Source organism: Emys orbicularis, chromosome 1 (assembly GCF_028017835.1).
Source record: "Emys orbicularis isolate rEmyOrb1 chromosome 1, rEmyOrb1.hap1, whole genome shotgun sequence".
NCBI lineage: Eukaryota > Metazoa > Chordata > Testudines > Emydidae > Emys > Emys orbicularis.
This window is the reverse complement of record NC_088683.1, coordinates 115,752,809-115,771,231: the sequence shown is the minus strand read 5'-3', so window position 1 is coordinate 115,771,231 and position 18,423 is coordinate 115,752,809. Positions and strand designations below refer to the sequence as shown.

General features: G+C 43.9%; 1 protein-coding gene across 1 annotated transcript in view; it reads left to right on the top strand.

Annotated features, from left to right (window-relative positions):
* The window catches only part of LOC135892459 (sodium- and chloride-dependent betaine transporter-like), a 56,988-nt gene that overhangs the window by 22,090 nt on the left and 16,475 nt on the right, over nt 1-18,423 (top strand). The window contains exons 7-11 of the mRNA XM_065420252.1: nt 292-395; nt 1,452-1,576; nt 2,080-2,192; nt 3,142-3,279; nt 16,712-16,814. Coding sequence (XP_065276324.1) covers nt 292-395; nt 1,452-1,576; nt 2,080-2,192; nt 3,142-3,279; nt 16,712-16,814 — 583 coding nt within the window. The remainder of the gene's footprint in view (nt 1-291; nt 396-1,451; nt 1,577-2,079; nt 2,193-3,141; nt 3,280-16,711; nt 16,815-18,423) is intronic.

Here is an 18,423-nt window from a genome sequence, read left to right as displayed (position 1 = left end):
CACTCTCCCTTCCCCACTCAAATCCATTCTTCCTTGGATTATTTGAGAGACGCTGTTGGGGTCCAGAAGGAAAATCCTCCCTTTTCATGGTGGAATCTTCACTCCAGTCCCCCAAGCTGGGACAATCAATCCAGAGACATGTCACACCCTGTATGGATTCTTCCCTTCTCTGCCTGATGTGGATTTCTCCATGTCTGACAGGCTGCTGCTCTGAAGTGTGTGTATCCTGACAGGACTTTACCATTTATTTCCTTAGCCATGGCTGCAACTCACTGTCCTTTTCCGTTCTAGGTGTGGATGGATGCAGGCACTCAGATCTTCTTCTCTTATGTTATCTGCCAGGGGTGCCTGACAGCTTTGGGCAGCTACAACGAGTACAATAACAACTGTTACAGGTAGGAGCAGCCTGTGCCTCTCTCTCCCTCTCACATCCGGCTGAGGACCGTGTGGGCAGCCGAGCAGAATGTAATTGGAGCCGTGGCACTCACTGCTTCGAAATTACGAGTGGGGCCCATGCCATTTCGTCCTATGCTCTTGTCAGCTCTTGCAAGCTAAGCAGGGCTCAGTGACTGGATAGGAGACTACCCAGGAAAACCCATGGACTACAAGAAATGCCTTTGGTGGCTCTGCCAGTGGCACTCTTCCATCTGGGCAGGGAGAGGGGGCACGGGACTCCTGGAGGTGCCATTGTTGAGCTGATATGGGTATTGTAAAATGTTAACTGATATGGAAATAAGATTTAGTAATGCATGTGACCAAATTCAGTTCAGTTACCTGGGTCTGATCTCGGGGGAGTTACACCAGATTCCCAGTGGTCTAAAGAGGAGAATCTGCCCCATGGCATCAAATGCCTTATTAAAATCCCAGCCCCTTTAGTGCACCCTGTGTGTGTTTTAATTCGATCAGAAAGAGCAACAGAAAGGTTTGTCTGGCATGACAGGTTCTTTTTCATCCAGTGCTTATTGCTTCTAGTTCCCTTTTCCTCTCAGGCCTGATCCCCAGCCCATTCAAGTCAATGGGAGTCTTTCTATTGATTTCAGAGGGCTTTGGATCAGGTTCCTTGTTATTTAAGGATCCTTTTTCCCCTCAATATTTGTTCCATTCCTCTATCCTCATATGATGATTCCTGTTGCCCCTTGTTGTGACAAGTCCCTAGTGACTTCACTGGGGCATCCTGCTTACAATATATGGCTGTAGCCCTCCGTCATTTTTATTGCCAAGTATAATCATGTAGTTCTTGTAGTGCCATGGGTCAAGGCTGTAGGCTGCCGAGTTCTGTTTTGGGCTGCTGGCCTCTGGAGGAGTCTCAGGCTACTGTTAGTGTAAGCAAGTGCATGGATTCATGTCCCATTCAGAAAGCTGAGCACAAAAGCAATTGCCCAAAGTGGTAAATTTGCAGAGGAAAACAATGCCGTCTCTCTCTCTCTCTCTCTTTGGTTCTTTCCCAACAGGGACTGCTTCATGCTATGTTTCCTGAATAGTGCCACCAGCTTTGTGGCCGGCTTTGCTATCTTCTCTGTGCTGGGCTTCATGGCACAAGAACAGGGCGTGCCCATTTCAGAAGTGGCCGAGTCAGGTTGGTACTTTCTAAATGTGGCAGGGCCAAAAGGAAAACTTAAAACATGGGTGGACTTTTTAGGAATTGACACCTTTGAATATGAAGCCAACCCATGAGGTTAGCAGTGCTGCTACCTTGAACCAATCCTACATCCTCTGTAATTGCTAGTGTCCCCAGTCCAGTTGCCCAGAACAGCCTCTGCCTATTCTGCGGAGTCAGAGGCCCTGTCATCCAGAACCACTGCTTTATTCTCTGCTATCCTGATGCACTTAGTGCCACTGTCCAGAAGCAGAGCTGCATTCCCTGTTGTTTTGAAATCCCTGATTCTTCTTTCCAAAACCAGCCGCTCAGCCCATGTCAGCAGTTATTATCCCGTGTGTCAGTGACCATTGCACGATACATTCTGGGGAAGTGAGGTCTTGGCAGGCTAAGTTTTTTAAACAGCACATCAAACCGGTCTCTGTGTTGCTGGGTCGTGTTGTTGGGGAAACCTCATCCTTACTCAGCTATCTGATTGGCAGGTCCGGGCCTAGCATTCATTGCGTATCCAAAGGCTATAACGATGATGCCTGTGTCTCAGCTCTGGTCCTGCCTATTCTTCCTTATGCTGATCTTCCTGGGACTAGACAGCCAGGTACAGTAAATAACCCTCCTCTTTCCCTCTAACTCCAAGGTGTCTGTCACATGTTTGAGAGCCTCATGTAGAACATAACTCGTGGTTGGGAAATGGTGATGTGTCTCTCAGCCACCTGGAACACCTGTCACACATCCATGTTACTACTTCAGAATGATCATACTTAGAGCTGGCCAGTACATCCCAGCAGTCAGCTGGTGTTAGGTGTTACTCCTTAACAGTAACCTGCAGCACCTGTACCTTCCAGCATAAGTCTCTGACAATCCAGTGACAACCAGCAGCCACGCTTCTTTGTCCTTCCCGCCAAGTCTGCCCTTAGGGGCTAGTAATCATCTCTCAGGAACCAGGCACTTTACTACACATTTTGTGTCAATCTCCTCTAAGTTCACTAGGACTCCCTTTGTATTGTGACAAGCCCCATCTGTAACTGTAGTTTGATGGCAGCTCCCACTGTACTACGAGTGTTCTTGATTCCAGGTGTGACTTGTGACCTGCAGTACCCTCACTGTCTCCTGGCTCCAGAGTAGCTGCTTCCTGGCAGTAACTTCTTTTATACCACAGTGGTTCCTTGTGACACACAATTTATTTCTTGATAATTCTTTGTGGTGAGGTGCAATTCCCTTATTGTCTCCATGTTCCGTGTGTCATTTCTGTTTTACCTGAACATCCTCCCTAGTCCAGGTGGAAGGCTTGGGATAATCTCACTCAGTTCCAGATGTGGTTCCAGTCACTCCTCCAAGGTGCTCAATTCCTGATGTTGCATCAGTGGTAACTCCACTTCCTTTGGGACTCAGATGCAGCTATACCTCCCTGTTTCCAAGCCGTTCATGCTTTAGGTGTAGGAAAAAGGAGAGAGACTACCTGAGTGGAAGAATGGAAGAGGGAAAGAGGATAGGTAGGGAAAGAGAGACATTAGGTCCTTGGTTTCTTGACATGAATTCTTCTGCAGTTCGTCTGTGTTGAGAGCCTGGTGACGGCCATTGTCGACATGTACCCAGAAGTTCTCCAGAAGAAAGGGCACCGGGAGCTGCTGACCCTGGCCATTGCAGTCATATGCTACCTGCTTGGCCTGATGCTAGTCACTGAGGTAAGAAGGGAAGTACAAGGTGGGGGAGAGGGATATGGACTTGTTTGGAGCAGTATTATCTGCAGCAAGTTTGTATTTCACACTGTTAGTTATTCTCTCTCTCTTTAGCTTAGTTTATTAGCTGGTGCATATCAGAACCAGTAGTTCTTCTTTCTTATATAGTGCCAGTTGAGATGTTGTCGTACTGTATAGCTGAGCCTTCCTCTGGGGTATGTCTCAGAGATAACCTAGCACAGGGGTCAGTAACCTTTCAGAAGTGGTGTGCCGAGTCTTCATGTATTCACTCTAATTTAAGGTTTCGCGTGCCAGTAGTACAATTTAACCTTTTTAGAAGGTCTTTTTCTATAATATACAACTAAACTATTGTTGTATGTAAAGTAAATAAGGTTTTTAAAATGTTTAAGAAGCTTCATTTAAAATTAAATTAAAATGCAGAGCCCCCCAGACTGGTGGCCAGGACCCGGGCAGTGTGAGTGCCACTGAAAATCCGCTGGATTGCCGCCTTTGGCACGCATGCCATAGGTTGCCTACTCCTGAACCTAGCACCAGGGAAGGACCACCTGAAAGGAACTTTATATCCAAACTCCAGTCCTGATGGCTCTCAGGTCAAAAGTAGAGGAGCTACACGTGAGATGTGAATGCTGCCACTCTTTGCCATGGTGGAGGCCTTCCAAGGGAAGGCACAGTTGGCTGGCTGTCATCCGTGGAAACCAGGACTGGGGGTATGAAGGCTGTTGATAGCAGGTCCTAGACTAAGTTAGAGCAGTGGCTCTCAACTTTTCCAGACTACTGTACCCTTTTCAGGAGTCTGATTTGACTTGCGTACCCCCAAGTTTCACCTCACTTAAAAACTACTTGCTTACAAAATCAGATATAAAAATACACAAGTGTCTGTCGGAGAAAAATAGAGTTCTCACTCTCACGTTGGGTGCAGCAAGTCAGATACTTTATTATCTCTAGCAATTGCGTGGAGGGAGAGAGCAAAACAGGTCTCTCTCTAGGTAAACAATTACAGCAAGCATTTGTACCTTTTGTTACACACAATAATGGGCAACAGCTGCATTTTGTTTATACATAGGTCATCCTGATATCTTATTTTTCTCACCTCTATTTAAACTATAGTCTACATTCCATACTTATCTAATACAAGGTCGCAACAACTTCTCACACAGTACTTTCCCACTCGCCTCACACAATCCTCGCTTCTACAAATCTCGCGTTATTAGGGTTACAGCTAGCCTGACTCTTGCTCACAAACTACACTATTTGCATTGAAATCCCCTTCATTTCCATCTCTACTTCCACACACACCCCTTTTGTGCTTCTAGCACAACAAACATTCTTAAATCTCCATTTGCATCAAGCCTTGGATTTCAGATTCTAGATCAAATGCTTCAACCTTAGGGGTTTTAATTGGATGCAATGACAATGCATGATTAGTATGGACATGAAAGGTATTACTATTATTATGTCCTTTACAACAACAATAACATAATCCTAAACTAAACAACAATAAAAGCAGTAACATTCCCACAGTAATAATATGATGGGGTTGTTGTACAATTTTAGTCACAAAGCACAATACATCATACTTAGTACATAAAGAAGACACTCTATAAGCTGTATGAAAGGCATACTTTTCAACTTGATATATAGTTTGAAGCATGTGAATTTGCCCTTGTAATTCAGAGATTCTTTGAACCTCTGGTAACAGTGAAAGCAAATTTTGAAATCAATCAGGTACTAAACTAGTCCAATTAAAGGGTATCTGAAATCTCAGGGCTACTTGTAAAATTCTATCCGCAGGTCAGTAAATAATATGACTACCTGCAGCAGTAGTGAGATTAAAATGTATATCTCGCAACGTGGTGGTTTTAACATACATACAGCTATCATTAGCTTGAAAAAGTAGGTGTCCTGTAAGGGTAGTTCCTTGTCCCCTACCCTCCCAGCAAACGTTGTCATGAACAGTGACAACTTCCCCTTGCTTCAATTTCCTTACGCATTCAAGCTGCGGGGGTTCTAGGGGCCATAATGTCCAGTGCTTCCCTATTCCAATCCAAATATCGGGTGTTATTCCAGGAGCACTAACAGCAAATCGGCTAGGCATTACCAGGTGGTCTAATCTCCCAGATATCACAGTAAATAATCCAGTCCCACATGCATCCTCCCCATGGACCCGACAGGATTCGGTATGTAGGAGCCCACACCCCTCCTACCGGCCCATATGCTTGGGAGGAGCACTGTGAGTATATACAACTCCATCCTGAAAATCTCCAAGTATGTCTCCATGGCCACAAATCAGATGGCGTTCCTGAGGTATCTGTAAGAGCAGTAGGCCATGCCTCATGCTCGAGATCACTCCGAATGGCCATCAGCTGGTCATTCAGGAAATCTTGAATTTCTGAACATGCCAAATCCCACTGCAATACCTTCCCAGCCTCAGTGATATTCAATACCATCTCTGTCCACAAATCCTGGTTATTGAACTAAGGGCAGAAATAACATGTAATTCACCAACTCCAGCTTGCACCTGGGTCAGCTGTGCTCCCCTAATAAGACCTGTGGCTTTCTCTAATTGTCCTAATTTCTCGTAATGTTCTTGGCTTTTAAAAATATTCCAAATTGCTGCTGCACTATTGGCACCATCCCATAGGGATCCGGTCAAGTCCCTCTTCTTTCTAGAGGAAATAACCCAGGCCCTTTGCTGTGCTAATCTAATGGCAGCCCCTTTTGAGCAGTTTGAATATGTGGAGGTGATCTGAAAACTGGATGAGGGCAGTGTGAATTTAACAGTCCCTAGTGTAGTATTAATCACAGTCCATCGATATCCTAATACATCTCTCTTTGGTGTAGTACTATGCCACATCTGTTGGTTGTATACCTTTATATACTTCCGAGAGGCATTGGCATAAGAGGGGGTATATTGCAAGAGGGTACAGGTTACGTTATTAGTTACTGGAATCATTTCAGTACAAGTAAACTTTCCAGTGGCAGAACACACTCTTTGAGTATGAGTCTGATTATTTACTAATTGGGTAACCGAAACAATAAGGACCCCCTTCCCCCCGATATACTACAGACCCCTGGAATGGCCATTATATCAACCCCATTATAAAATTTCTTAATTTCAAATTCTTGAAGCTCATTTGTAGTGATGCCATATATTTTTATCTCCTCTGACCAGTCTTTTTCCACTCAATTGTTCGCTTATATGGGATATCCTGAACCTTAAATTTTTTTCCCAAACAATATTTAAATAAATCACTCAAGTGTGAAGGCCTTGGCCATTGGGTTTTATCAGATATATGACATTGTCTGTATTTGGATGTGTTACAGGGATAATAATGTAATGGAGGAAATGGCGGGGGCAGTGGCAACAAGGTGCCTTTGGTATTTGTTATTTAAAATCCAATTAGGGAGGGCAATATATGCTGGAGGATTTATCCAAAAACACAGGGTGCAGCCTGTAGAATAAACCCCAAAATCCAATCAATACCACGTTCTCAAGCATGGGTCCCACAAGTTTCTTCCTGCCAGTATATAATTCTTTGTTTCTTCACTAGGGTCAGTTCTTAATGTCTTTTGTAGTCAGGAATCCCTGGACTTTGGTGGTTTCAGTGGAGCAAGTGTTCCTTATTCTTTTTTCCTGAAACAGTCGTGGTTCAGCATGGTACAGGGGAGAGGTTACTAGCACATCACCCTGTAATGGTTTGATTCTTCTAGAAAAATCCAAAGGCACAGTAGGTCTGTCAGTGGACGAGGGAGAGGTTACTAGTACTTCGCCTTGTCCTTTTTTCCCTGCTGTCCAGAAGGCACAGCAGAGCTAGAAGGAGAAATAGGCTGATCATCAGTCGGAGAGTCATCTCCAGGTGGAGGGGTCTTTTCTTTGCAGTGAGAAGTGTGGGTCCAGGTAGGTAGTCCTTGGCACTTCACAGCGGTGTTGGTGGTTAACAGGACTTGGAAAGGGCCTTTCCAGCGTGGAGCCAAAGCAGTCTTTCATTGGTGGACCTTTACATAGATCCAATCTCCTGGTTTCAAGGAGTGGCAGGGCTGCTAGGGTTTTGTTTTGTTTCTGGGGGGGGGGGGCGTAGCGCTTCTTTTACCTGTGAGAAAAGAAACCTAACACATTTCATTAATGCCTGGCAGTGTTTTGCAGATTTTACAGCTGCTTGGGCACATTCAAGCCTCCCTTCTTGGCTTTTTTTAACCTACAAAGAAAACTTCCACTCTTCACTCATACATCTTTTCCCAACAATGAACACATCATTGCCATTATACAGTACTTTAGTCTTATTATTCAACTGTATGCCACGTAGACCCTTCCAGTAAAATAACTTTATTACAGAGCTTTGGAGCAACAAGCCAGGACAAGCACACCCACTTTTGAGGAGTCCACTCGGTACAACCTCTGGTGTCCAATAGCTTTTCTCCCTCTGCAGCCGTCTGGCAAGAAATCTGGGGTAGCCAGAAGGATCCCATGTGCAATATGGGGAGTGGGTTAACCTTTCATGTCATTGTTTCCAAAGACTGTTGGTGTGCAAATTTTAACAACAATTTTTTCTATTAAAAGATCTGGCCAATGAAATTTCTTTTTTCTTACTTAAGCAAATGTATTAGACTTTAGTATATCACATTTTCCTGATTTATCCAAACTTTGTATTTCAAGTTGAATAAAACAAGTATCTGCATTTTGATTTAACCCTTCTATTTGATTTTGAACTAGACTGTCCTATGAAAATATTAAACACAACAGTTCTGGCCACGAGACAAACACCACAAAACAGGACATAGAACACAGAACATAATTCCTATTGTACCAGTAAATGCATGGTACGTTGAATGCTGTTCAGCTGGCATCAGTTTTCTCTGATTATCTGAAAGACAAAAAGAACAGAGGTCTACCCCTTCTGGGCAGTCAGTCATTGCTTAAAATATTTCCTTTATATACAAATACCCTTGTTGATTTCAGGCAAAACAGAGGAATTACCCCATATTTTCTTGTATTTGTTTCATAGGCAGCCCAGGTTTCAGTGGCTTCTACCTTATCAGTTAGATAATTTGCATTAATACAGATGCTTTCTGGCTTGCTTCTGGATCCAAAGCTATCCACAGCTTAAAGACTCTTACTTAAAAGGGACACAATTGTTTTTACCAGAATTTTGATTGCCTTTACTTTGAACTCCTGCTTTCAAAACACACAACGATCTGAAAGAAAACACCACTTATTGTAGCCCCTTAGAGCCTAATAGGATTTTAATTAAGTAGCACTGTATATTTACATTTCTTTAGCTAATTCGATTAAATTGTTCATAGCCAAATGATTGCAATCAAATAATTTCTTTGCCTGGATTTATTTACAAACATTTCAAAGACACCAAGAATTTTTCTCTTTAGCATTTTACAAAGTTCAACTGCTTGATTCCCTTTAGCAACTACAGAGTTAATTTCTCACTCTTTCCTTAAATCACTTGTTTGTCTCCCAAAGGATACTTTTTATCAACTCAAATCACCATTTCAAGTATTGTCCTGGGGATTTGAAATCCCCATGCTTATACTTACTTACTCTTTTCCTTCCACTATGCCCTCAAAGTTTCCAACCTGTTTTCCAATCTCTCTATCTGTTGCCTGCCTGCTTGGCCCTGATCCTGCTTTCCTCGCTGAACCATCCCTTCCATGGGCACCGGCTTTGTTCCACTACCAATTTAGCAAGGAGGGTGGGGTTCTCAACTAGCCCCCACCCTTCCTGGTCTCTTCCCTTAAACATTCTTACTCACAAGGCTACCTGAGTCCTCCCTCGTGAGGCTTGCCACCTGGGCAAAAATGCATGGCCCATTGGCATTTAACTATTCAATTTGCTCTTTGTGGCAAACACACTGCTGTTACGGTGTATGCTGAGCACAAATGGTTAAATTTTGACAAGTCCATGAAGGACCGGTACTTGCTTAGCCAGTGCTTCCTTTTCTGCCTGGAAGTCCTGTCTCAAGGCTTGCAACTTGCCCTGGGCGTATGTTTGAGTTGCTGCCTGGTTCATAACACTGGTCTACAATTTTTGAGAAGTCGTCTGCTTCAGAGATAAAATGTGCTATTTATTATGTATTTTGATGTGCTGAATTCAAATATGACAATTAAAACAACTGATTGGCTACTGTTTCTAAGATATTTAAGTTTTTAAATTTTATGTCTATGTATATTGTGTAGATAGTGGAGTTTTAATCATAAATTGTAAACCTAGGTCTTTTCATGTGTTTATGGTTGCTTTACATGATAATATTTCACCTGTCCTGTTTATGTAACATTTTAAAAATCAGCAAAAGGGTTATATAAATAAAATTTATTATGAAACAAAAGGCAAAAAACTATTATGTACATAGTTTAGTCCTATTCAGTGTCTACTCAGCACTTCTTGGCTTGTCTCTTGTATTCATTAAATGGAGCATCTCTTGTCACTGTCCAGCAATAGTCTGCAAGCATTGATGGGCTCCATTTGCCCTGATAGCGTTTCTCCATTGTTGTAATGTCCTGGTGAAATCGCTCGCTGTGCTCATCGCTCACTGCTCCGCAGTTCGGTGGAAAAAAATCTAGATGAGAGTGCAAAAAAATGTATCTTTAGTGACATGTTGCAACCAAGGCTTTTGTATGTCTTGAGGAGGTTTTCCACCAACAACCTGTAGTTGTCTGCCTTGTTGTTTCTGAGAAAATTTATTGCCACTAACTGGAAGGCTTTCCATGCCGTCTTTTCCTTGCCACGCAGAACATGGTCAAATGCATCATCTCGAAGAAGTTCACGAATCTGAGCACCAACAAAGACACCTTCCTTTATCTTAGCTTCACTTAACCTTGGAAATTTTCCACGGAGGTACTTGAAAGCTGCTTGTGTTTTTGTCAATGGCCTTGACAAAGTTCTTCATCAGACCCAGCTTGATGTGTAAGGGTGGTAACAAAATCTTCCTTGATTCAACAAGTGGTGGATGCTGAACACTTTTCCTCCCAGGCTCCAATGACTGTCGGAGTGGCCAATCTTTCTTGATGTAGTGGGAATCTCTTGCACGACTAGCCCATTCGCAGAGAAAACAGCAGTACTTTGTGTATCCAGTCTGCACACCAAGCAAGAGAGCAACAACTTTCAAATGGCCACAAAGCTGCCACTGATGTTGGTCATAGTTTATGCACCTCAAAAGTTGTTTCATGTTGTCATAGGTTTCCTTCATATGGACTGCATGACCAACTGGAATTGATGGCAAAACATTGCCATTATGCAGTAAAACAGCTTTAAGACTCGTCTTCAATGAATCAATGAACAGTCTCCACTCATCTAGATCGTGAACGATGTTAAGGGCTGCCATCACACCACCGATCTTGTTGCAGGCTACAAGATCACCTTCCATAAAGAAGAATGGGACAAGATCCTTTTGACGGTCACGGAACATGGAAACCCTAACATCACCTGCCAGGAGATTCCACTGCTGTAGTCTGGAGCCCAACAGCTCTGCCTTACTCTTGGGTAGTTCCAAATCCCTGACAAGGTCATTCAGTTCACCTTGTGTTATGAGGTGTGGTTCAGAGGAGGAGGATGGGAGAAAATGTGGGTCCTGTGACATTGATGGTTCAGGACCAGAAGTTTCATCCTCTTCCTCGTCTGACTCAAGTGAGAATGATTCTGGTGCATCAGGAACCGGCAGTCCTTCTCCGGGGGGTACTGGGCGTATAGCTGATGGAATGTTTGGATAATGCACAGTCCACTTTTTCTTCTTTGACACACCTTTCCCAACTGGAGGCACCATGCAGAAGTAACAATTGCTGGTATGATCTGTTGGCTCTCTCCAAATCATTGGCACTGCAAAAGGCATAGATTTCCTTTTCCTGTTCAACCACTGGCGAAGATTTGTTGCACAAGTGTTGCAGCATATGTGCGGGGCCCACCTCTTGTCCTGATCTCCAATTTTGCAGCCAAAATAAAGGTGATACGCTTTCTTAACCATAATGGTTATACTGCGCTTTTGTGATGCAAAAGTCACTTCACCACAAACATAGCAGAAGTTATCTGCACTGTTCACACAAGTACGAGGCATCTCTGCTCACTTTGGCTAAACAGAAATGTGTCCCTTTGCAAAATCAAACACTGACAAATAAGAGAGCACGACACTGTATGGTTTCTAGAGCTGATATAGGGCAATTTGTTCAGCAGAGTGATGTAAGCTTCGTTATGATTGCATCATCCATGACTTCTAGGAATAACATGATGCAATTCATATCATGTATGACGCAATACCAGCTTCAGATTGCATCATTCATTGTTTTGCCTAAAAAGCAAGTACTGTCCAAACCCAGTCATAGATTTATTCATAGATCCAGTCAAAGATGTATTTTAGTCATTTCTGGTTTAAATCGAGATCCCTTCCCTTTATAACTCACTTATCCTCCGCCATTCCCAAGTCAAGGGTCATATATACTGACCCAATAGCATATCTTGAAAACTAGAGCCAATCAACAATTTTAAGCATCATTTTCGTTCTCAGTGACCCAGAATTAGTAAAGTTTGACTACATTTATTTCAGAAGCATTTTGGCTGTAGAGCAGTGATAATCTATGCTCTTAATTGCTCAATTCTAGTTATCAAGTACACATCTCTTCCCTTTTCTCCAACAATCTGGGGGCTCGTCCAGGGTGGTAACACCTGCTGAGACAGTGGCAATTGCTGCGGATCATTCCCCTTCGAACCCCAGGGCGCCACAATAGAGATAAGAGACCTTTTGAAATCTCTATTGGGGTGTCGGAGGAGGACTGTCCGTGGGGCCGTTTGTCCCTGTTGGGCTTACGCCATCCGAACTTATTGACTGTGCAGCAAGATCAGATGCGGAGCGGTACTGGGGAACTGTTTGGCCGCCCCCAATAAGGACAGTTTGAAGTGGTACTGAGGACTTAGTTTGCCACCCTCAATAAGGTAGTTGTATGAAGTACTGGGGACTATAGTTTGGCCGCCCCCAATAAGGTTAATGTATAAGGGAAATGCATTAGGTTAATGCACCGGTGCTGAGGGGTTGTTACCACCTCAAAAGGGAAAGTGTATTGAGTCCGGACATAAGGTAAAGCTGCATCATGGTATTTAGAAATAGAGGCCTTGGGGTGTGTGTGTGTGTGTGTGTACACCAGTGTGAATGAGAGTCACAGGAAGACGCCCAGAGCCATCTGCGAAGCCGTAGGCTCATGACCGGAGACACTCTAACACAAGCCCTGTGACTCCACCTAGTGGACTGGTAAAAGGTCCTGACTACGGTGGCTCTCTCGGCCTGGCATTGTCCAGCGAGGGGTCTGCCTGGGTCTAGGATTGTGTGATCCCATCTTCCCTTCCCTTTTCCTCTCCGTGAGCCACTGACTGGTCTGATCATCTCACTGGAAGCGGTGCCATCTCTCTGAGACTAGCCAACGCTTTTTGCTGAAGGGAGGTGTAGGAAGGTCGTGGACATCCTTGTTAATCTTTCCTGTGTGCGTGACCTGAGTGGAAAGTAGTGTGATACCCTTAGTTTATGAGCCGCTAGGGGACAGGGCGCCCTCCCTGTGTGTGTGATTGGAAAATGAGTGGGGGACAGTCTAAGCATTTCCCCTCACCCCCTAAGGGTACCCTAGCATATTACATGTACGTACACTATGGTCCTAGAACCTGCAGATATTTAGAAAATTGGAATCTTTACACACGTGAAAATCCATCTAAACAATGCCCACTAGAAGGTACCTTCAATCTAGATAAGATCATACATATCAGAGGAGCTTTTAATCACCAAAAAGCCTCTGACACACAGTGGGAGCAATTTGTCTATTGAGGAAAGGAACGGGTTAATTTGAAATTCAGCTTGGCCCAGAGACAAAGAGAAATCTATGCTCTTAATTGCTCAATTCTAGTTATCAAGTACACATCTCTTCCCTTTTCTCCGACTTCTCTATTGCCCAGTCCTGCTACGACTTGGGGTAGATCCACCTGACACCCTTCCCGGTCAACCGGGGTGAAGAGAGGAATGCTAAACCCCTCTCCGGTTCTCAGACTTACTGCGGCTGAGAGTGGGCACACCTTTAATTATGCAATCCTCAACATATAACACCAACAGTACCAAACAAAGCAAACATAAAATAACAAGGGCAAAACAAATAGATGGTGTGCATTCTGCAGGGCTCCCCTCTTACTCAATTTTCCACCAAACTGTGACAGATTTCTGTTACCAATCTATCCCTTGTGTCAGGTACTCAGGCTGACACCGCAGGATTGTTGAGGGAAGATAAAGAAAACACACCATATGACTGAATTTTAAAGCTTCAATAATAAAATAATAAAACAACAGAGCGTTGGGAACACTCCCACATCACTCACGGGAAGAAAAACGTTAATGCCCTAAGCCACTTTCATACTCAAACACGTATGTCCAGACTGGCCACGTCTGTGTATAACGTCCAGAGAAGTGGGGGGAGTGGACGGGAGATTATCCTGTATACAGCTTTTCCAGAGATACGCTGTGCAATCTCCAACTTGCTTCCACTCTTGGGAGGACTGTTCTTTTACACCCTGGGGTCTCCTGCAGCGTCTCTTTCAGAGATTCCAGTCCAGGCCGGCTGCCTGTGGCTTCTTCAGCGTCCCCAAACCACACCGGCTCCAGGGTCGCAAAGGCAGACTGTTGGATCTCACTGGACAGCTAAGCTTTGCAAATGTAATCTCAGTCCTGTAACTTGTATTGCCTTTGGTTTACCTCTGTCTAAATTTTTTCACAGCCAGCTGGGGCTGAAAGCAGTTTTTTCTTTGTACTTGGCATGGTCTGTGTTGATTCTTGACCTTGAACGCTAAATTTTACTGCAATACCTTCCCAGCATGTGGGGGAGAGGGATATGGACTTGTTTGGAGCAGTATTATCTGTATCTCACACAGTTAGTTATTCTCTCTCTCTCTTTAGGTTAGTTTATTAGCTGGTGCATATCAGAACCAGTAGTTCTTCTTTCTTATATAGTGCCAGTTGAGATGTTGTCGTACTGTATAGCTGAGCCTTCCTCTGGGGTATGTCTCAGAGATAACCTAGCACAGGGGTCAGTAACCTTTCAGAAGTGGTGTGCCGAGTCTTCATGTATTCACTCTAATTTAAGGTTTTGTGTGCCAGTAATACAATTTAATGTTTTTAGAAGGTCTTTTTCTATAATATACAACTAAACTATTGTTGTATATAAAGTAAATAAGGTTTTTAAGATGTTTAAGAAGCTTCATTTAAAATTAAATTAAAATGCAGAGTCCCCCAGACCAGTGGCCAGGACCCGGGCAGTATGAGTACCACTGAAAATCAGCTCACGTGCCGCCTTTGGCACGCATGCCATAGGTTGCCTATCCCTGAACCTAGCACCAGGGAAGGGCCACCTGAAAGGAACTTTATATCCAAACTCCAGTCCTGATGGCTCTCAGATCAAAAGTAGAGGAGCTACACGTGAGATGTGAATGCTGCCAGTCTTTGTCTGTATGAAATTTTAGTTTGTACTGACTTCACTAGTGCTTTTTATGTAGCCTGTTGTAAAACTAGGCAAATATCGAGATGAGTTGATGTACCCCCTGGAAAACCTTGGAGTATCCCCAAGGTATGTGTACCCCTGGTTGAGAACCACTGATTTAGAGGAAAGAAGTCATTGATAGCTGCTCCCCACACTCTGGAGACAGCAGGATCTTGCTATCTGATACAATCCTTAACCTCTCTTAGGTGGCATTCTTGCAGTCATCTGAAAATTCAGAGGTCCTTGCTGAGATTTTACTTGGGAGAATTCCCACAGAAGGCAATAGGAGTTTTGCCCGAGTAAGGACTGTGTGAAAACTGCATCAGGACTTCAGGACCTATCTAACTTCCCTGGGGCTTTTACACATTGCCCATCACTGCAGGATAATCTAAACACTGCACAAAGCTTGCTCAGTGTTTGGTGGGATTAATAGGAAAGCTTTTCTTCTGTCTCCATGGCCATTCAAGGGGTTGAATAATTTTCCAATGTATCTGCTCCACTTTTTTCTTTTCTTGGAGGTGCTATTTTCTTGTCAAGACAAGTTGTGAGAACACGAGAGTCAGATTGTACAAATAGCTCTCCTGAGAGTAGAACAAATGCTCAGTCCATTGTACTGTCATTGCACAACAGAGAGCCAAAGGCCGTTGCTTCCACAGGGCTTCCAACTATGCTTGGGACCTTGAGACCCTATGCTTGGGATCTCAACATGCTTGTAACATGTAGAGATGGGCTTGAACTAGAATCCCGGCATCTAACCATATTGAACTTCAGGGTAGTTCACACCTGGAGCTAAACTTTACGGCTTATGCCCAAAGCTCAACATAGCCAAGGACCACTGTCAAGGTTCCTTCCCCACTCTGAACTTTAGGGTACAGATGTGGGCGACCTGCATGAGAAGCTCTAAGCTCAATTAACAGCTTAGATCTGGTCTGGCTGCCACCACTCCCAAGCACTAATTCCCTTCCCTGGGTAGCCTTGAGAGACTTCACCAATTTCCTGGTGAACACAGATCCAAACCCCTTGGATCTTAACACAAGGAGAAATTAACCATCCCCCCTCCTTTCTCCCACCAACTCCTGGTGGATCCAGATCCAACCCCTTGGATCTAAAAACAAGGAAAAATCAATCAGGTTATTAAAAAAGGCTTTTAATTAAAGAAAAGAAAGGTAAAAGAAAACCCTCTGGGAGAGATTAGCATACCAGCTACTCTCATAGACAACAGATTCCAAACACAGAGGATGTTCCCCTGGGCAAAAACTTACACAAAAAATACCCAAATACCCAATTTGACTTTTCCTCTAATTGCAAAAGACAGGTTACAAAGAAATAAACATAAACCTATTTATTTCCTTCACTAATACTCAAAACTTAATAAGAGGCTGAATTCTGGAGCTTTCCCACTCCGGTCCAAAGTGAAAACTGACCCAGACAAAGGGAACTTCCCTCCTTTCTTTTGAACCATCTTGTCCTCCCATTGGTTCCTCTGGTCAGGTGTCAGCTAGGCTAGGTGAACTTCTTAACCCTTTACAGGTAAAAGAGGCATTAACCCTTAACTATCTGTTTATGACAACCACATTCAGAAACAGTCCGAGAAACTTGCCAGGGAGCATGGTCTATAGCAGCATTTAAAACCCCCAAATCCCTGTTCTCTGTGGACACTGAAATCATGCTATGAAATGATTGTGAAACATCATCCTGGCCCCATGCCTGACCATCATTTTAGTGCATGGTGGTACCTAGTATAATTTCCTAGTGTGGACAGGCCTAGAGAGAGATCCTTCCTCCAACGCCCCTTTGCTCTGTGTGCAGTTCCCCTGTCCCTCAGCCTTGTTTTGTACTTGTCCAAATTCCATTTTCTCTTTCACGTACCCTTCTGCTGAGCTCTCCACGTCTCCCCTTTCTCTGCTTGACACAGGGTGGAATGTACATCTTCCAGCTGTTCGATTATTATGCTGCCAGCGGTATGTGCCTACTGGTCCTGACCATTTTTGAAGTCATCTGTGTTGGCTGGGTGTATGGTAAGTGGAACACAAAGACCCGGGCTGCTATGGGAGGGATGGGAATAGCCGTGTCAGCCCCAGGGAAAAGCAGGAGTGCCTCGTGCTTCTGATTTAATCTGTTCACCCATGGGATTCCTCAGTCCCCACACACTTAGTGTAGGAATGATTCTTATCTCTGCTTTGAAAGGGATTTTCCCAGGAAGAGAAGTGAATTCAGTCTTCCTGCTCATTCAGGCATAGGTTCTGTCTCCCACGCACTGTGCTGTTCTGCCAGTGGACCTCTAGCCCTTTCTGGCTGACACAGACTATGCTCATTTAGAGCAGAAGAGGATTCTCCACGTAGGAGTGGCACTGGCTGCAGTTTTATGGCTGACCTGTCATGCGAACTCCCTCTGTCTTTCTGTTAATTTAATCCTGACAATTTATTTAACCTGAAATTCCATATACATACACACTGTGAATTAGCATGCATAAAACTCATTTGCATAGTGTCTGGCCACAGTTACAAATGAAATTAAAGGTCTGATCTAGCGCCCAGTGAAATCAATAGAAAACGCCCAATGACTTCAAGAGGAGCAAGGTTGGACCCCAAAAGCTTGTGCCTGCTCCCTCTGTGTGTGCATGTGTCTGTGTGAGAGAGATTTATACAAATGCAAAAACCAGAGCATGGATTCATTGCAGGACCACCCAAAATGCTGCCTTAGGGCATCACTTCACCTCGTATCTGCTCTGGTTATCTAAAACAGTCCTCATGGTTTCAATCTCAGCTCTGATGCAGCAAGAGGACTGTATGTGAGCTCTCTTCTGGAACAGTTAATCCCAGTGTGTACACTGTTGTTTGGAGAATGCTCCCTGCAGCATGTTATTGTGGCATCAGCCTTCAAATCCAGAGCTCTGAAAACTTATCAATTTATTCTACGCTCGGTTTTCAGAGCTGGGAAAAAATTACATTAGTGCTTCCCCTTTGGCAAAGGCCATCAGTGGGTTTGACTCAGCCTGGTCTGTTTACAGGACTAAAGCTGTGGACCTGAAATCTCAAATCCTTGTAACAGTGCCTTGCTGACAGGCAGGAGGAAGCTACCTAGTAGCTGGCAATAGGGAAGCTTGGAATGAGTGTTTGTGTTAGTGCCACTGCTGTAATAATTTGCAGCGTAAGCCAGAGAATCGGTGCTGCTGACCCATAGGCAGGGAAAACCGATTAACTGGCATTAGTCACTTAGTTGAAAAAAAAAAACTCCCCCATTTTTTTCTACTGACTCCATTTGATCACTCTTAGAAATGAAGCCAGCAAGTGCAAATTAGAGTAAAGCCATTACAATCACAACATGTATTGTCCTGACCTGACCTATGAGGAAATGTTAAAAAAACAAAACAAAACTGGGCATGTTTAGTCTTAAGAAAAGAAGACGGGGCAGGGGTGGGGGGGAACTGAGAACAGTCTTCAAATATATTAAGGGCTGTTCTAAAGAAGTTGGGGGTCAGTTGTTCTCCAGGTCCACTGAAGGTCGGACAAGACATAATTGGCTTAAATGTAAAATAAGGGAGATTTAGGTTAGATATGAGGAAAAACTTCCTAACTATAAATAGTAGTTAAGCACTGGAACAGGCTTCCAAGGGAGGTTGTGGA